Source organism: Pantherophis guttatus, chromosome 10, assembly GCF_059756535.1.
Source record: "Pantherophis guttatus breed Tessera chromosome 10, ASM5975653v1, whole genome shotgun sequence".
Taxonomy (NCBI): Eukaryota; Metazoa; Chordata; class Lepidosauria; order Squamata; family Colubridae; genus Pantherophis; species Pantherophis guttatus.
In genome coordinates this window covers 571,341-586,792 of record NC_142072.1, presented here as the reverse complement: position 1 = coordinate 586,792, position 15,452 = coordinate 571,341, and the positions used below count along the sequence as shown (strand labels likewise).

Sequence of the window (15,452 nt, the reverse complement as noted above, 5' to 3'; positions counted from 1 at the left end):
GGAGGGGGAAGGGTCCGGCAACGCCAGTCTGGAGACTGGCCAGCAGTAAAGGTGGTGGACGGGGAAAGGCAAAGGGGGAACTCGGCCCTGTGCAGGCCTCCGTCCCCGCCGGGCACCGGCCAAGCCGGCGCATCCTCTCGGCCAAGGGCGAGCAGCTAGTCGGCCCCTCCCCAGCCGGGTCCCTTCGGAGAGCCCTTCTAGCATGGGGCCTTTTTAAGGGGGCCGCGGGTCGCCAGAGGTGTCTCTGGGGAGCCACAAACCAAAGTGCCAGGAGCCAAGAAAGCCCCGCACCACCACAGGGAGAAGGAGATCTCTTGGGATCGTTTCCTGGCCTCTAGTTAAAGCCGGGGCTTCCCTGGTGGTCCCCCATCCCGGTTCAACCTCAGCCCGGGAAAGGCGAGCCTGGTGCGGCCCCCTGCCGAACGAGGCCTTTGTCCTTCGAAGCAGGGGAGGAGAACCGGGCCGGACGGGCGGCTCGCTACGGGGCTCTCCTCGCGTAAGGACCCCCGACCTCTGCCGCTCCCTTCCCTTTGCTCCTGCCGAGCGCGGGCCGAACACGGACGGTTCCCTGGATGATCCTGGGACGCGAATCAAGCAGGGAGCCTGAGCCGCCCAGTCAGCGCTTTTAACGAATGCATTTATTCCGGGGGGAGGGGGTGGCTGGACAGATGGGGAGATGGCAAGGCGAGGAGGCTCCTTTGCCAAGCGCTGAAAGCTGCAGAGACGCAGCCAACCGCCCCCCCCCCGCGCCGCGTTCCCGGCTGTCAATTCTGAGCAAATCCCCTCGGCTTCTCTGCGTCGCATCTGGCCTCGCGGCGGGTCAGCTGTCTAGCTCAGGAACACTCGCCTGGCTTCAGAAATCGGCCCGAGGCGAACCATCCCCGAAACAGCCGGGCGGGTTCCATAGAAAGTTCGCGGAGGCCCTTGGTCCTCCGGGCGCCCCTGTCTGGAGCAGAGCGTCTTACCCTCCGCCCAGGAGCTCTGACTGCAGGTCTGAAGCCCCCTCCCCCCCTCAGCCCGGGGATTCCCTGCTGGGCGTTCATCTCGGGGCGAAGGCTGGCACCCCGATCCGCTATGCCCAAGCCCTACGGCTCTGCAAGCAGCCACCAGAGGGCGCTGCGCTTCCACGCCGAAATGGGCCGGCCGGTTCTTCCAAGCGGCGTCACTGCGGGACGAGACCCCCCGCCCCTCCCCAACTGGAGCCCGGAGAGCCTCCCTGCGGAGGGTATCCTGGCGCTGCTTCAGGGGAGGGTTGGAGTGGATGCCGGGTCGGAGACATTGAAGCGGAAGGGCGGGGTCCGGTCAAAGGTGCGCCCTCGTCGATGGGAGGACCCCAGGTGCGGAGCCACCCGAGGAGGCGCACCACGGCCGCTTTGGTAAAGAGGCAAGCCGGTTCTGCAGGCTGGGAGATGCTGTGGGGAGGCTGAAACCCATTTGCCCCCAGGGATGCTCTTTGCCTGTTCTGATTTCCCCACTGCTTTCCCAACTTTGTGTGGGTCCAGTTCCCATCATCCCCTGCCAACCCATCCGCTTAGGCAATGTCCCCTCCCCCCCCACACAGCTGGGAGAGGTGTGGACTTAACTCCTAGAATTCCCCAGCCTGCTCTGCTCTGCTCTGCTCTGGAGTTCTGGGAGTTGAAGTCCACATCTCTTCCAGTTATCAAGGCTGAGGCATCTTGATCTAGGGGATGATGGGAGTTGGAGTCTGGCACAGGGGGCCTCAGTGTTTGCTTCTGCCAGGACAAGCAGGTGCCCTTTGTACGTCCTCTGCAGCATCAGATAGAGCCTGCTGTGCCCAGAGCCAGGCCTGCCTCTCTAAGGAAGGAAGGAAGGTGGTATTCACGATCCAAAATAATGACGTTTCCTTAATGGCTCAGATCGCAACACGTAGACCAGATTGGTTCATGCCTTAACCTACCAATGGCCAAAGTAGTCTGGGCAGCTCTGGGTTGGCTGCTTGCATCAGACCCAGTTCTGGAGGTGATCTCTGGATCCCACCAAGGCCAGGATTCCTGAATCCATCTGATTGTGGGAAGATTGAGCAAGCCCCTTCCTAGGATCTGGAGAAGACAGGTCAAAGTAGGGCAAACTCTCCCCTTCACAGCCGGGTGGCCTTGAGGACTTCATATCTTTGGGGCCCGGGAGATGTCACAGGCTATGGGTATAGGTTGGGGGGGGACAGCTTCAGAGGTGGGTTTCAGCAGGTTCTGACCAGTTCTAGAGAACCGATAGCGGAAATTTTGAGTAGTTCGGAGAACCGGTAGTAAAAATTCTGACTGGCCCCACCCCCATCTATTCTCTGCCTCCCGAGTCCCAGATGATGGGGAGGAAATGGGGATTTTGCAGCATCCTTCCCCGGAGTGAGGTGGGAATGGAGATTTCCCACCCCACCAAGCCACACCCACCAAGCCATGCCATGCCCACCAAGCCACGCCCACAGAACCATCGTAAAAAAAATTTGAAACCCACCACTTGCACGGCTCCCTTCACCTGACCCAGAGAGCCAGACTTGCCCAGAAGGCTGTTTCAGAGTCTGCAGCTGCTCAGAGATATTTTGATCTGTTGATAACCTTATCTATTTTTAGACCTTGAAGCTTCTGCCCAGTAAGCAAACAGAGCAGGTAGAGAGACCTTTCTGGGATACAGAGAGGAGAGACAGAGGGGACAACGTGGCTTCTCTCTGTTGCTCTGCCTTCTTGACACGGGACCCACACCCTGCAGGCAGAAATCCCTGTGGAAAGCATCTGGGAGGCTCCCCAAACGGAACTGCCCAGGGGCTGCCCTCCTTTTGAACTCCTGAATAACAGAATAACAGAGTTGGAAGGGACCTTGGAGGTCTTCTAGTCTAACCCCCTGCTCAACAGGAGAGCCTATATCAGGGGTCTCCAATTTCGGAACTTTAAGAATTCTGAGAGTTGTAGTCCACCAGTCTTATTGCCAAGGTTGGACACCCTTATCCTAATTGTTCTCACTGTCATTGTTCTCACCTTAATCCTAGGTGGCTTTTCTCCTTGATTAGCTTCTATCTGTGACCGTTGATTCGGCCTCTTGTGCTAGGGAGGGCTTTGCCCTTAATAGCGCCTTTATCAGCAACCTGCCCAGGAGTTGTAAATATGAGCAGAGACAGCTGCTCTCCATCTGTCCTTCCCTGGGAAGTGAGTGTGTGGGGCGGAGGGTGGATTCAACAGCAAAAAGGTCCAGGAGTTGCCTTTTCGAACAGGATCCAGTGATAGATTTTGGTTTTTTTAAAGGAGGCATCACTGGATTTGGGTGAGGTGAGAGATCCTCCAGCCAAAGGAGGGAAGTGGGAGTCCAGCAGCATCCTGCCCCTTCTTTTCAGAAAGCCTCCTGAAAGTGGGGCAGAGTCCTGCTGGAACAGACGACTCTCCTGGGAGCTGGGCTGTGGTTAAACCAGAGGATGGCATTAATTACTGAACCATCTCTTGGGGGCCTGGTCACCTCCGTTCTCTTTCCTTCTTCTCCTGCCTGGCACAATGAGGGCTACTTCTGGCTCAAGTGCAGAGCCGGAAGCACAACATGGTCTGTTAGTGTTCAGTTTGCTTGTCGTTTCTAGAAAAGCGAGTTGTGATGTTGCTGTTATTTGGAAGAGTCTGTCAAGAGTGCTCAGAGCATGTAATGAGTGCTTTTCGATCCTTGGAAGCTGGGAATTTCATTGCAGGGATGACACCAACAGCACAGGCTCCTCTACAGATGCCACACAGCTCTGCTCTAGAATCCATTTTCCACATCTGGGCTCAGCACATAAAGCTTTGAGGCCAGGCCTCTGAGCATGGGCAGAGTGCCCTTACAATGTCCCTTGTGAAAACTCAGCCTATCTTCCAGAGATAGGCAGAGCTTTGGGGAAAATCACCCTTGGAAAAACAGTCCAGCCGGAATTCTTCTCTGCCCTGCTGTTGCTCAGTTCCAGCCTGCTGTTGGCAGACCTCCCACACGGACCCCTTGGCGAGCTCTGTACACTGTAACCTCTCCCACAGGACCCCTTCAACAGGTGGACCTGCCAAGTGTTGCCCGGGGAGGGGGGACTAGGGCAGCCTGTGCATGCCTTGGCAGGAGCAGAGTAGTGGCCTAAGACATTGGAGGGGGGGCAAGGCAGCTGCTGCAGACTGAAAGGCTTGAGAAAGGGGGACTCTCTCAAACTGACCCACAGGAGCCCTGCTTGGTGCCCTTTGCTAGCATGGAGGATATCTGCCTGCCAGGCCATTATCCTCCACAGCCCCTCCCCCCTTATGTGTGCAATTCTAGGCTTCTTAGAGCTTTGGCAAAGCGGTTGTCGAGAGGAGACCACAGATTGCAGACTTCTCCCTCTGGTGTACAAAAGGGCAGGATTTTCACATGGGCAACTGGCACAGGGGCCCTTGGCATAAGGCTGTCCTGCCCCCAGAACCTGCCCACTTGAAGGAAAAGGAAGAAAGAAAGAGAGAGAGAGAGAGAAAGAAAGAAAGAAAGAAAGAAAGAAAGAAAGAAAGAAAGAAAAAGAAAGAAAAAGAAAGAAAGAAAGAAAGAAAGAAAGAAAGAAAGAAAGAAAGAAAGAAAGAAAAAAAGAAAGAAGAAAGGGGAGTGGATAGCTTTTACAAGCATCCTCTCCCATAATGGGAGGGCTTCACTGCTACCCACACCCCCCATCAGGCATCTGCCCACTCCCAAAAGCCTCTGCCTGGGACCAAAATTTGCCCCTTGTGGCCAGACCCCTTCTGCCTTTGGGCTCCTAAACCAGCCCTCCTCCTGCGGTGCCCACCCAGAGCAATGAGCAAGCAACCCACTGGAGATGGGCAGCCAATCAATTGAAACAAACACACAGTCTTAACTCAGTGGAAATAATTGCATCATCGCCAGAGGCCACGTGGCTGCTGGTATCTGGACTTCAAATGTGGAGGAAGGCAGGGCGGTTGTAACTGTTGACCATGGCTTCCGTGTCCAGCTTGCCACTTTCCCAGGAACCAGGAACCACTTGCCCCCCCTCCCCCCATGGGACCACAGTGAATCCTGGTCTGGTCTGGAAGAACTGATTCCATGAGATCAGTACCATCTCTGGCACTGCCCAGATCCAAAGCGTGTCTGGAGTCTGTCGTACTCAGCCAAGGGGTAACCCTGGGGGGAGGGGCTGGCCTGGTATGACCTTTTGCCTTTCTGGGGGTATTAAGGCCTCTCACTTGCAGGGGGCTTGCAATGCCCAGCCTTGAGCCCCAAATCAGCCCCAGCCGCCCCCTCCCCATCTACCCTCTGCCCTTCCTTCACACCCAGGCTGGCTACAAAAGTTGGGGCTCTCCAAGAGCTTTGGGACAGAGAGGGTGGTGCACAGCCCTTCTTTTTCCTTCCCCTCTTTGGTGTGAAACCAGAGACAGTTGCGGCTGCAGTGGGAGAGGAGGTCTCTAAAAATACGTTCTCCTCACACACACACACACACGGTCGCCTGTGATAGAATTCCCATGGGTGAGCTGATCCAGTGGGTTGCTGATGTCAGATAGGGTGCCCGGTTCCCAGCAAGGAAGTGCCAGCCAAGCCCCTGGATGAAGAGTGGGTGGAATGTGGCCCTCCAAGCTACGGGGTGAGGAGCCCATTCAGATCTGATTAAGATGGGAGTGGGTACTTTAAGCGATGTGGACCAGCAAGCTGGCCAGGGAATTCTGGGAGTTGAAGTCCGCATCACTTAAAGTGGCCAAGCTTGAGAAACAGTGGGGGGTTTGTGCCAGAGAGGAATGGCATCACATGGTCTTGTTGGGGGAGGGCGTCCCTCTTCACCTGCACGTCAATTGCTCAACAGGCTGACAAGTTTCCTTCTAATGTGTCTCTCCGCCCCTCCCCCCCAACTGAAGGGCTAGATTTCTGTCTTCTCAGCAGTCCAATTTGGTTGTGCAGACGAGGCGTCTCCTCTGCCAAGAAGGTGTTCCCTTTGCCGGAATCCAGATTGAGCCAGCCCAAAGCCTGAACCCAGGAAGGAAGGGAGGAAGGCCTGGACACAAGGCTGCGTGTTGACCTCGTTTGGAGAGTCTAAACACAGGCATCTCTCTGCCAGGCCGAGCACAGCAAAGGAGGCTGTGGGGCAGGGGGTGGACGTTATTGGTGCCATCCACATGAGCTGGGGATGATGGGCTTTGTTGGACTCCAAGGGTGGAAATTGTGCAGCTGTCTGCCCTCGGAACTGGTCAGGTGCATCCTTTATTCCTCAGAAGCTGAAGGTTTTGTCCAGGGGGCAACTGTTAACACTCTTTCTTGGAAAGATCAAATGATACTTTAATTTAATCAGCCAAGATCCCTCGTTGAGTCACTCATCCGCACTCCCTGCCTCCAGATCTTGTGGGAAGAAGAAATGCTTGGGATCAGTTAAGGCCAGAAGCGGCCTTAGGAGTGTGCGGGATAGGAGACACGGAGGCACGCAGAGGGTGCCCAGCCTCTTTGGCTGAATCATAACTCTCCATAAATGGAGCTAAACAGGATTAAATTTAAGGTAGAGGGAAAAGCTGGCGAAAAAGAAAGATTGCTTAACGCATTGTAAGCCGCCCAAAGTCTCCGGAGAAGAGTGGCATATAAATCAAATTTAAAAAAAGAAAAAAAAAGAAAAGGAACGGAAAGAAAAGAAAAAAAGACAGAAGGAAGGAAGGGAGAAAGACATTTTGAAACTCCCCCCCCTTTCTGGGGTCCCTCCTGGGACAGGAGCAGAACCATTTTTAAGAGGCTCTGCAGGACTTCCTAAGATTGTGTCTCCTTTGGGAAAGAGGGGAGGCTGGAGGCTGTGCCCCCCAGAAGCAACTTCCCAGCTTCTGATTGGAAACCCCCACTCTTGGGTGAAAGTTGGCCCCCAGAGCCCTGGACCTGCCTGCAGAGTCTGCGCTCTCAGGGTCCTCTCACGGGGCTTAAGGGGCCATGCCCCAGAGGGAGAGTCAAGCAGCCCTTCCAGAATTCCCCTAAGCGGACAGGGCTCCCCCTTCCTCCAGAAAAGCACCCTCGGCCCCAGGCCAGTTCTGTCTTTGTGGGGCCTTGCTGGATGGGAGGGGGGGTCACAGGCAGACATGTGGGGGGAGGGGTCCCAATCTGAGAAGAACCGCCTGTGGGGGCTTCGTCCTCTCTTAGAAAGCAGGAGGGTCTCTGCCTCGAAATCTCCAAGGGAAGGAAGACCCTGCTCCCTGCAGCCTTTCTCAGTCCCCCATTTCAGGGCTGGCCAAACCCGCCCCAAATGTACTGCTGGTCCTGCCTCCCCCAACCCCCCCAGCCTGGACAAAGGGGCAGCTCTTTGCACCTGGTCAGGCCGTAGGACTGGAGGCAGGCATGGACAGGGCAGGGGGAGGGGGAGGGAGGGAGAGAGCGTGAGATCAAATTGCCATCAATCCGTCCAAAGAGGCAGCTGCTGCAGGACAGAGGCTTCTCCCCAGAGAAAGGGGGCTGGGAATGAGGAACCTGATCCCACTTTGGCTGTGGGGGGCAGGGCTGGGGCAGGCCCAGTTTGCAGGAGGTGTCCTAACCCTCTTGGAGGAAGCGTGTTTCTAACTGTGGCTCCAGAGAATTTCCCCATCCCCATTAAATCTGGGTCCCCCACTTTTCCAGGAGGTGCAGAGGAAAAGAGGCCTCTGAGCTTGTGCAGAAGGCTGAGAAACCAGTCCGGGTCTCTGCCTGAGGCTGGCAGTGACTGGATGTCCCATATTTTGGATTACAAACCCCATTACCAGAGCAAGGGCAGTACATGATAGGCTCCACTCCGGCCCTTGTACTTCTTACCTAACCTGAATGCCTGGGGGGGGGCACATTCCCTCTCAGCAGCGCCAGGGTTCCAGTTACCACACTGAGATGAGAGGGGCCCCAGTTTGGGCAGCAGCTGGAGGCCCTGCACCTGCTGGGCTGGGCGGTGGGCATCATTGGGGGGGGGTGCATGGAGCAAGAGATATCTGGAGCAGCTGAAGGGGGGGGCGGGATGATCCTGGGGAAGCAGAGCTTTCCCTGCAAATCAGAAAGCCAAGTTCCTGTTTTCACTTCATTCTGCTCTATCTGAGGGAAGGGGAGGGTGGATGGGGGGGGCTACAATCAGAGGAGCCAGCTTCCTCATTCTCTGATGGAGCCCACTTGCCAAAGGAGGCAGAAGCCGGCCCCTTTCTGCATGACTGGCATCCCTCCTGCCCCAGGATGTGCATAGAAGGACCCCCGAGGGACCCCTGGAAGAAGGTCAGGCCTGGCAGGGGCCCCACTAGCCCCAGAGCTCCTGTTTGATAGGCAGTCCACCTCTGAGTGCCAGTTCTTGGAGGGGGGCATTGCTTGGGGGTCTTTCTGGAAGAGGAGAGATCAGCCAGGCTATTGTCTCATCGACCCGCCAAGAGAGCAAAATCCTCCAGCAAAGAAATGGGGTTTTTTGAGCTGACTTTCTCTTTCCTCTGCATCCCCAGGCTCACCCCAGCTCCCCACCGCCACCACCCACGCTGATGTCCTTGGCAGAACTCTGGAAGCCTTGGAAGGTCCAGACTCCTGACCGGTCTTCCTTCCTCTCCCACAGATGATGGGTCTTTTTCCTCTGCGCCCCTCTTCCTCTAGGGTGCTTCTAGCATGGTTCAGGGCCCTCAAAGCAGCTCCCAGCCTTGCTCTCTGCACCCCATTTGCCTCTTTTCAAGGCAGCGTTGAGGGCCTCTAAAAAGCGAGCAAACATTTTGCAAAGGTCCATCTCTTTCTGCTTGGAGGCTCATTCAGGAACTGTGTGGCACCAGCTCAGGTGAGGGAAAAGCACTCTTCACACACTCAGAGCCACTCCTACAAACCACTCCTACAAACTCAGGCATTCCTGGCCAGGTCCTAGCTGGGGGAAAGGGAGGCTCTGGGGCAGGAGCCTGCAGCTGCCCCGTCCAGAAAGGATGCCTTCCTTTTCCAGTGCCCAGAGTGAAGACTCCCACCCATTTCAAGTTGAGCTGAGGGTGCTAGGTCCAATCACAGCTGGGCTGCTGGCCGGGACTCAGCCAATGGGGACGAGGGCCAGGGTTTATATGCTGAAGCCCCCAGCCTGGACTCTTGGGTCACCTATTGTGCAGGAGTGAGACAAGGCAGCCCCTGGGACTCTGCAGGCTTCATTTCTCCTGGTCAGGTAACCCCCATCTCTGGTCTGGATTTGCAGTGGGTGGGTGGGGAGAGAATGGCCAGAAACAGGTGGGGTACTTTTGCTAGCAGTTTAGGGGGAAATTTAAATGGTCTTTTTTGAAAATGCTGCCCTTAGTGCAATGCACTATCCATAAAATCAGGGCTGGGATTCGCTTGCAGGGGGCAGTTCTTCTAAGCGGGTATTTGGGGGGGGGATGAATGGGGAGGATGACCACAGATCTGGCCATGACCGTGTGCTCTCCCTGCGGTGTTGGGGTCAAGGGTGGGCAAAGGGAGGTTGGAGACTGGGGGTGCCTGACAGAAGCCCATCTTCTGCAGAGGCTCTGCTCAACCTCTCCACCCCCCCTGCAACCACCTTCCCTTCCTGGGCTCCCCCCACCCCAGAGACTGGGTGTCTGGCTTCTCTCGTGGCTGCAGAGAGTGCTGACAGTGGTCAAAAGCTGCCCCTGGAAGGCCGCTGCGTTTGCGGCCAAGGTGCCGCCCTGCGCAGAAGCCACAAGAGACGGTGATTGGGGCCCTTTTGTGGACAAAAAGAAACCACTATAAATAAACTTGCTTCCGAGAGGCTAAAATTATCCTGGCTTTCTGTGGGTGGAACTGAAGGGGAGGGGCAGAGCCTGTGCCTTCCCCACTATCCCACACTCTTGGCACCCACACCCAAGATCGTCTGCGCAGTTGCTGCCTTCTGGGTCAGCTGACATCTCCAGTGGTTGACCTTGTGGGTGACCCTCAAGAAGGGGACCCCATTTCAGCCTGAGTGCCACTGGGGATTAAGACTGTCCCACCTGGGAAACCTTTTGGGGTGCAAGCAAGGGAGAAGGTGAACGGCTTTTCTTGCAAGAAAAGCCTTGAGGGTCTCCAAACCCTGGCTTGCCAAGGGCTTCCTCCTGCAGAGATGGGCCCCCAGGTGTTGCTTCCTGGAGGGGCTCAGTCCTGGGTACCCTCTGGTATTGATGGACCTCAAGCAAGCGGGGCAAGCGGGATGGCTTCTTGGATGGTGGCCGAGCGAGACCCCCTCCTAAAAGGGGGGGAGAGGTTTGCTTTGAAGAATGCCAAGAAGGAGAACTCTTCGGATCTCTGAAGGGCTGGGACCCCAGTGATTGAGGGGGTCCTGTCTGCTGCCCCACATTGGGGAGATGACCAATTCTGGCTTTAGAATCTTAGATAGGGGTCTGACTGCCCCCCAATGTTTCTGTTACTCAATATTTGACACCCCAAATGCAAGGAAATAGCCCTAAGCCAGGTCTGTCCTGCAGTGAAAATGTGGAGTTTGGTGCAATGTGAAGTCGTGGTCTGTTTTCTTTTCAAAATCTCCCCTTTCTCACTGAACTCTTCACCTGCCAGGTGAAGCTTCCCCTGTGAATTTTCCCATGTAAGACCCACATTTTACATCTGGTCGAGGAAACCTTTTCAGGCAGTGACCCTAAGAGCCCTTCCCATCTTTCTAAGCCCAGCAGCCTCTTCTGGAGGGGAAGCGATTTCCGTCAGCCCCCATCTCTGGGTACATTTTCACAAGCCCCTTTCAAGTCTCACTGCCCAGAATTTCTGCTGCAGCTCCAGGCCCTTCAGCCTCTCCCTGTCTGCCCCTGGCAGGACTCGCCATCAGCCGCCACCATGCCTTTCGGAAACACCCACAACAAGTGCAAGATGAACTTCCCTTCGGAGGAAGAATTCCCCGACCTCAGCATGCACAACAACCACATGGCCAAGGCGCTCACCCAGGACATGTACAAGAAGCTGCGGGACAAGGAGACGGCCAGCGGCTGCACCCTGGATGACGTCATCCAAACCGGCGTGGACAACCCAGGTGGGCCCTGTCCCTCCCTTGGTCTGGCCAGATGCGGTGGGGCCCCTTGCCCGTTTTCTCTCAGCCCAGCTAGAGCGCTCGGACGTCACCCTTCGATTGGCAGCAGCCCTGGAGGGTGTTGCCACTGACCTTGCCCTCCATGCAAAGCACAAGCTGTGCCTGCTGGTGCCCCCTCCTCCCCTGTAGCTCACTCCCCCCTCTGGCAGGGGCTGGCATCACATTGAGCAAATTGGCAGCTGGTTGCCTTTGGGTGAAGGCAGAGAAGAGCCCAGCTTGGCTTTCTATCTTTCCCTTCCCTTCCCTTCTCTTCCCTTCCCTTCTCGTCTCTTCTCTCTCTCTCTCTTTTTATGAATTTATCTCTCTATCTCTATGTCAACTCTATAGCTGGCCTGACTGAAGCCATTTTTAGGATCCAGGGTTGCCACAATGAAAAGTTGGTTTAATGTCAGGGTTCCAAATAATACACCCATAGCAAACAAAATGTTAAGTTCCTTAAATAATAGTTTTATTATACATATCATATTGGCACAGGCTGGTGAAAACCGACTCTAAAGGCTCCAGTGGTTTTCACTTAATTAAAAGTAAAAGTTTTTCCCCTTTCCCAAACAATCAGTCACATAGTCTAATCAAGGAGCAGTCTGGTTGGTTGGGCAACATCATTCCTCCTCTCTTCAGCCACCTGTGGGAACCGTGACTACCTACCTATCATCTCTCTCTCTGTCCAGCTATCTGTCTAATCTAGCATCCATCCATCCATCATCTATCTAATCTATCTATAATCTATTTGACTTGTGTGCTGCCCATCATGCACAGAGCAGACTTCCGGGCATGGGGGAGCGGAGAGGCGAGCTAAAGCATGTGAAAAAATCAAATCCATTCTTTCAGTCTTATTATTCACACGGACTAAAAAAGTTGGTTACACCTAGACGTTGACTATGAATTGCTCTGCTGGCAGGGGAATTCTGGGAGTTTTTGTTTTAATTTACTCCTTGAAATTTGTGAACATTTTGGAGTAGGACAAATGGAGAGGTGAAGGCAAAGGGTTTGGGGGCCCCCGGCTGGCTGGTCACCTGCCTGGAAAGAAGCATTGCTAAACTAGGTTAAAAAGTTTTAGGAGACATTTAGCTTGATAGATGTCACCAGGGTCCAAGGAGGCCAAATGCCGGCATGCATCGACCTGGGTAGCCTCTGGGAGTGAAATCTGGCTGGGCTTCCTTCCCACTGATCCCTGCCAGGCATTCTGCTGGGGGTGATGGGCAAGCCCCCTTTTCTGTCCCCCTCCCCTGTCCCAGCCTGGTCCCAAATGTGTTTGGAGAGAACGGGTGCCAGGCAAGGGTGAGCGGAGGCCTCCAGGTGTGCCAACCCCTCATCTTTCAGAGGGGGACTTGAGTCCCCTCCCCACTGAAGCCCTCTGTCCTTGCAGGCCACCCCTTCATCATGACGGTGGGCTGCGTGGCTGGTGACGAAGAGTGTTATTGCACCTTCAAAGATCTTTTCGACGTTGTCATCCATGACCGCCACGGAGGCTACAAACCCACCGACAAGCACAAGACCGACTTGAACCATGAAAACCTGAAGGTGGGGGCAGTGGGGGGCTTGCTTTGCTGGGGGGGACCCTTGCCATTTAAGTGTGCAAAGATCAAAGGATGTGTGTGTGTGGGGGCTCCCTGGGTATCCTGTGTAGCCCAGGCAGGTGCCCCCCCAGGAGCATGTGGGGAGGCCCAGGAAGGGAACGGGAAGGGGTCTGACAGACTCCAAAGACTTCAGAGGGGCTGGAGGGGGGACTGGTCAGCCTGGGCAGAGAGAGGACCCCTGGCTCTCCTTTCCTGCAGGGCGGTGATGATCTGGACCCCAACTATGTGCTCAGCAGCCGCGTGAGGACTGGCCGTAGCATCAAGGGCTACACCTTGCCCCCCCACTGCAGCCGGGCCGAGCGCCGGGCTGTAGAGAAGCTGTCCATCAACGGTAAGAGGGGAAGAATGGGGGGGAGCCGCTTTGTCCAAAATTGGGGGTCTCCACCCAAACTTTGGAGAAGCTTAGTTGCTGTTTGGCTGGGCTCACAGCCCGCCAGTCCAAGTGGACCCTGACCAGCCCCCATTGGCTGGCTGAAGGCAGCATCCGGGGTGGCGCCAGGAGGGTCCCCCACTGGTCCACCATGGGTTTGGGGGGTGGAAACCTCTAATCTTCCCGTTTTGAGGATGGATGGAAACACCAATTTCAGATCCCACAGGGCTGCTGAGAAGCCCCTCCCCTTGAGCCTTGTCGGGAGAAGAGAGCGGGAGTGGGAGGAGGGGGCAGCAGCCTTTGCTGAGGGTGGTCCCGCTGTGTCCCCCTGTCCAGCCCTGAACAGCTTGTCCGGAGAGTTCAAGGGCAAGTACTACCCGCTGAAGAGCATGAGCGACGCGGAGCAGCAGCAGCTGATCGACGACCATTTCCTCTTCGACAAGCCCGTCTCCCCCCTGCTGCTCGCCTCCGGCATGGCCCGCGACTGGCCCGACGCCCGGGGCATCTGGTGAGCGGCTCCTGCCCAGCCTGGGCTGCCCACTCGGCTGCGAATCTCTCCCGTGGCACAAAGGTTGCTCCGGCTGCCCCCCCTTTCCTCACCCAGTTCCTGAATCTGACCCCCCCCGAAGAAGAGCTGCTGAAAGTGGCCTTGGCAAGTCGGGTGGTGGGCAGCAAGGCTGCCTCGATGCCCTTTGGTGCCCCCCTCGCCCAATGCCGACTGAGCCTGAGGGCCAGCAGGTGGGGGACGCTGAGGCCTCTGCTCCCCCCCCCAGGCACAACGACAACAAGACCTTCCTGGTGTGGGTGAATGAGGAAGACCACCTGCGGGTCATCTCCATGCAGAAGGGGGGCAACATGAAGGAAGTCTTCCGGCGCTTCTGCGTGGGGCTGCAAAAGGTGAGGGGAGCCCAGGGGGGCTCTTGGCTGGCTCCTGGGAGTGGGAGCAGGGCGCACTGTGGAATCCTGGACAGGACAGATAGATCTGGTCCTGCTCTCTCTGTGGTGACCCCAAAGTGGTAGGGATGGGGATGGGGCTTCCCTCCCATGTCAATGGCATAAAGACCCTTGCTGGGAGAAACAGTGCTGGGGGGGGGGAGGCATGAAGAGACGTGGGTATCGCCTGCTTTGCCACTAACCCCTGCCAACCTCTGCTCTCCCCCCACACACAAAAGATTGAAGAGATCTTCAAGCAGGCTGGCCACCCCTTCAGCTGGAACGAGCACTTGGGCTACATCCTGACCTGCCCCTCCAACCTGGGCACCGGCCTACGTGGCGGTGTCCACGTCAAGCTGCCCCACCTCAGCAAGCACGCCAAGTTCGAGGAGATCCTGAAGCGTCTCCGCCTGCAGAAACGCGGCACAGGTGGGGGAGGGGCACAGAGGGGCCCCAGAGCAAGGATGCCAGTTCGGCTTGGGCAAAGGGCCGGCTCACCAGTCCTGCCCCTTCAACTATCTTCAGACAGACAGGAAAGATGCCCAGGGGGGATGGGGGCATTTTGCAATCCCTCCTGCCTTTCATCCTGGAGGGGGGAAAGAGGCGGCAGCACTGCGGAGTTTGCTTCCCGCCCCTGCGTGCCCCCTCCTCTCCAGAGGTCCTGATTCCGTCTTCAGGATGGTGCTTCAAAGCAGCCCCTTCTTCCAGTCAAGGCCTCTTGTCCTGGGCAGGAGTCCGGGCAGATTGTCCAGCAGCATGTCCAGGGGTCCCATGGGTCTGGCCCTCTACTGGGGGTCAGAGAATTGAGCAGGCACTGTGCCCCCCTCCCCCCAGGTGGCGTGGACACTGAGGCCGTGGGCGCCGTGTTCGACATCTCCAACGCGGACCGGCTGGGCTCCTCCGAGGTGGAGCAGGTGCAGCTGGTGGTGGATGGTGTGAAGCTGATGGTGGAGATGGAGAAGAAACTGGAGAAGGGCCAGGCCATCGATGACATGATCCCTGCCCAGAAGTGAGAGGGCCTGACCCTGGGCGGCCTGGGGCCTGGACTCCGGGGTGACCCCAACCCTGCCACTTGTAGCGGCAGCTCCTGGTGCTCGGCTCTCCGAGGGCCGGGGGCGGCTGCCCTTGGCCAGCTGGGAAGCTCTCCTCCTGGGAGCCCCGGTGGACGGAGTTAATAAAGTGAACGATCGGCCCCAGAGCCTTGTCTCCCCCCACAGATGCCCCCCGTGCCTTTCTTCTCTTTGGCGCACATGCTTGGGGTGGGGCGGTTTAGAGTAGTGGGGTCTCCCATTTTGCCTTTCAGTCCAGGGGAAAGCAGCTGGCGAGCTACTGCAGGATCCCCCAAGTCTCTTGGGTTTCCCAGGAATGGCACCCTTTGCACCCTCCACCCAGATCCAGGCGGCTGCCCTGCCCCCCTTCATTTCCAAGTGAAGGCTGGGCACAGCCTGAGTGAGCAGAGGGGAATGCGGGCTCCTAGGTGGGGAAGGGGCTGTTCTTAGAAGGGATCTGAGCCCACGTGCCTAGAGTACCTCTGCCATGATGATTGAGCATCCAACCACAGTGACAGTCTACCTTTATGAGCTGAGGGGTACTTTTGCCTCAGTTTGGGGGTTTCCCA

The 15,452-nt window shown here is 56.7% G+C and overlaps 1 protein-coding gene across 2 annotated transcripts; it reads left to right on the top strand.

Moving 5' to 3' along the window:
• Nucleotides 1–7,975: 7,975 nt before the first annotated feature.
• Nucleotides 7,976–15,048, top strand: CKM (creatine kinase, M-type). Of its 2 annotated transcripts, XM_034438280.3 has the most exons (9): nucleotides 7,976–8,172; nucleotides 8,391–9,076; nucleotides 10,684–10,897; nucleotides 12,321–12,475; nucleotides 12,730–12,862; nucleotides 13,238–13,409; nucleotides 13,675–13,798; nucleotides 14,074–14,263; nucleotides 14,669–15,048. In XM_034438280.3, exons 3-9 carry the CDS (start codon nucleotides 10,705–10,707, stop codon nucleotides 14,845–14,847), a joined length of 1,146 nt encoding a protein of 381 aa, XP_034294171.1. In that variant the 5' UTR covers nucleotides 7,976–8,172; nucleotides 8,391–9,076; nucleotides 10,684–10,704; the 3' UTR covers nucleotides 14,848–15,048. The 2 variants fall into 2 exon arrangements, with proteins under 2 accessions (XP_034294171.1, XP_087732339.1); XM_087876213.1 differs by lacking the exon at nucleotides 7,976–8,172 and having other exon boundaries at nucleotides 8,867–9,076; nucleotides 10,645–10,897.
• Nucleotides 15,049–15,452: the final 404 nt, after the last annotated feature.

What these genes read in the sequence shown, in the direction of transcription:
- CKM (XM_034438280.3), top strand. Translation starts at nt 10,705, where the DNA reads ATGCCTTTCGGAAACACCCACAACAAGTGCAAGATGAACTTCCCTTCG. An exon ending in AGAGAAGCTGTCCATCAACG is followed by an intron (nt 12,863 to 13,237) that starts GTAAGAGGGGAA and finishes CCCCCTGTCCAG; the next exon opens with CCCTGAACAGCTTGTCCGGA. An exon ending in CCCGACGCCCGGGGCATCTG is followed by an intron (nt 13,410 to 13,674) that starts GTGAGCGGCTCC and finishes TCCCCCCCCCAG; the next exon opens with GCACAACGACAACAAGACCT.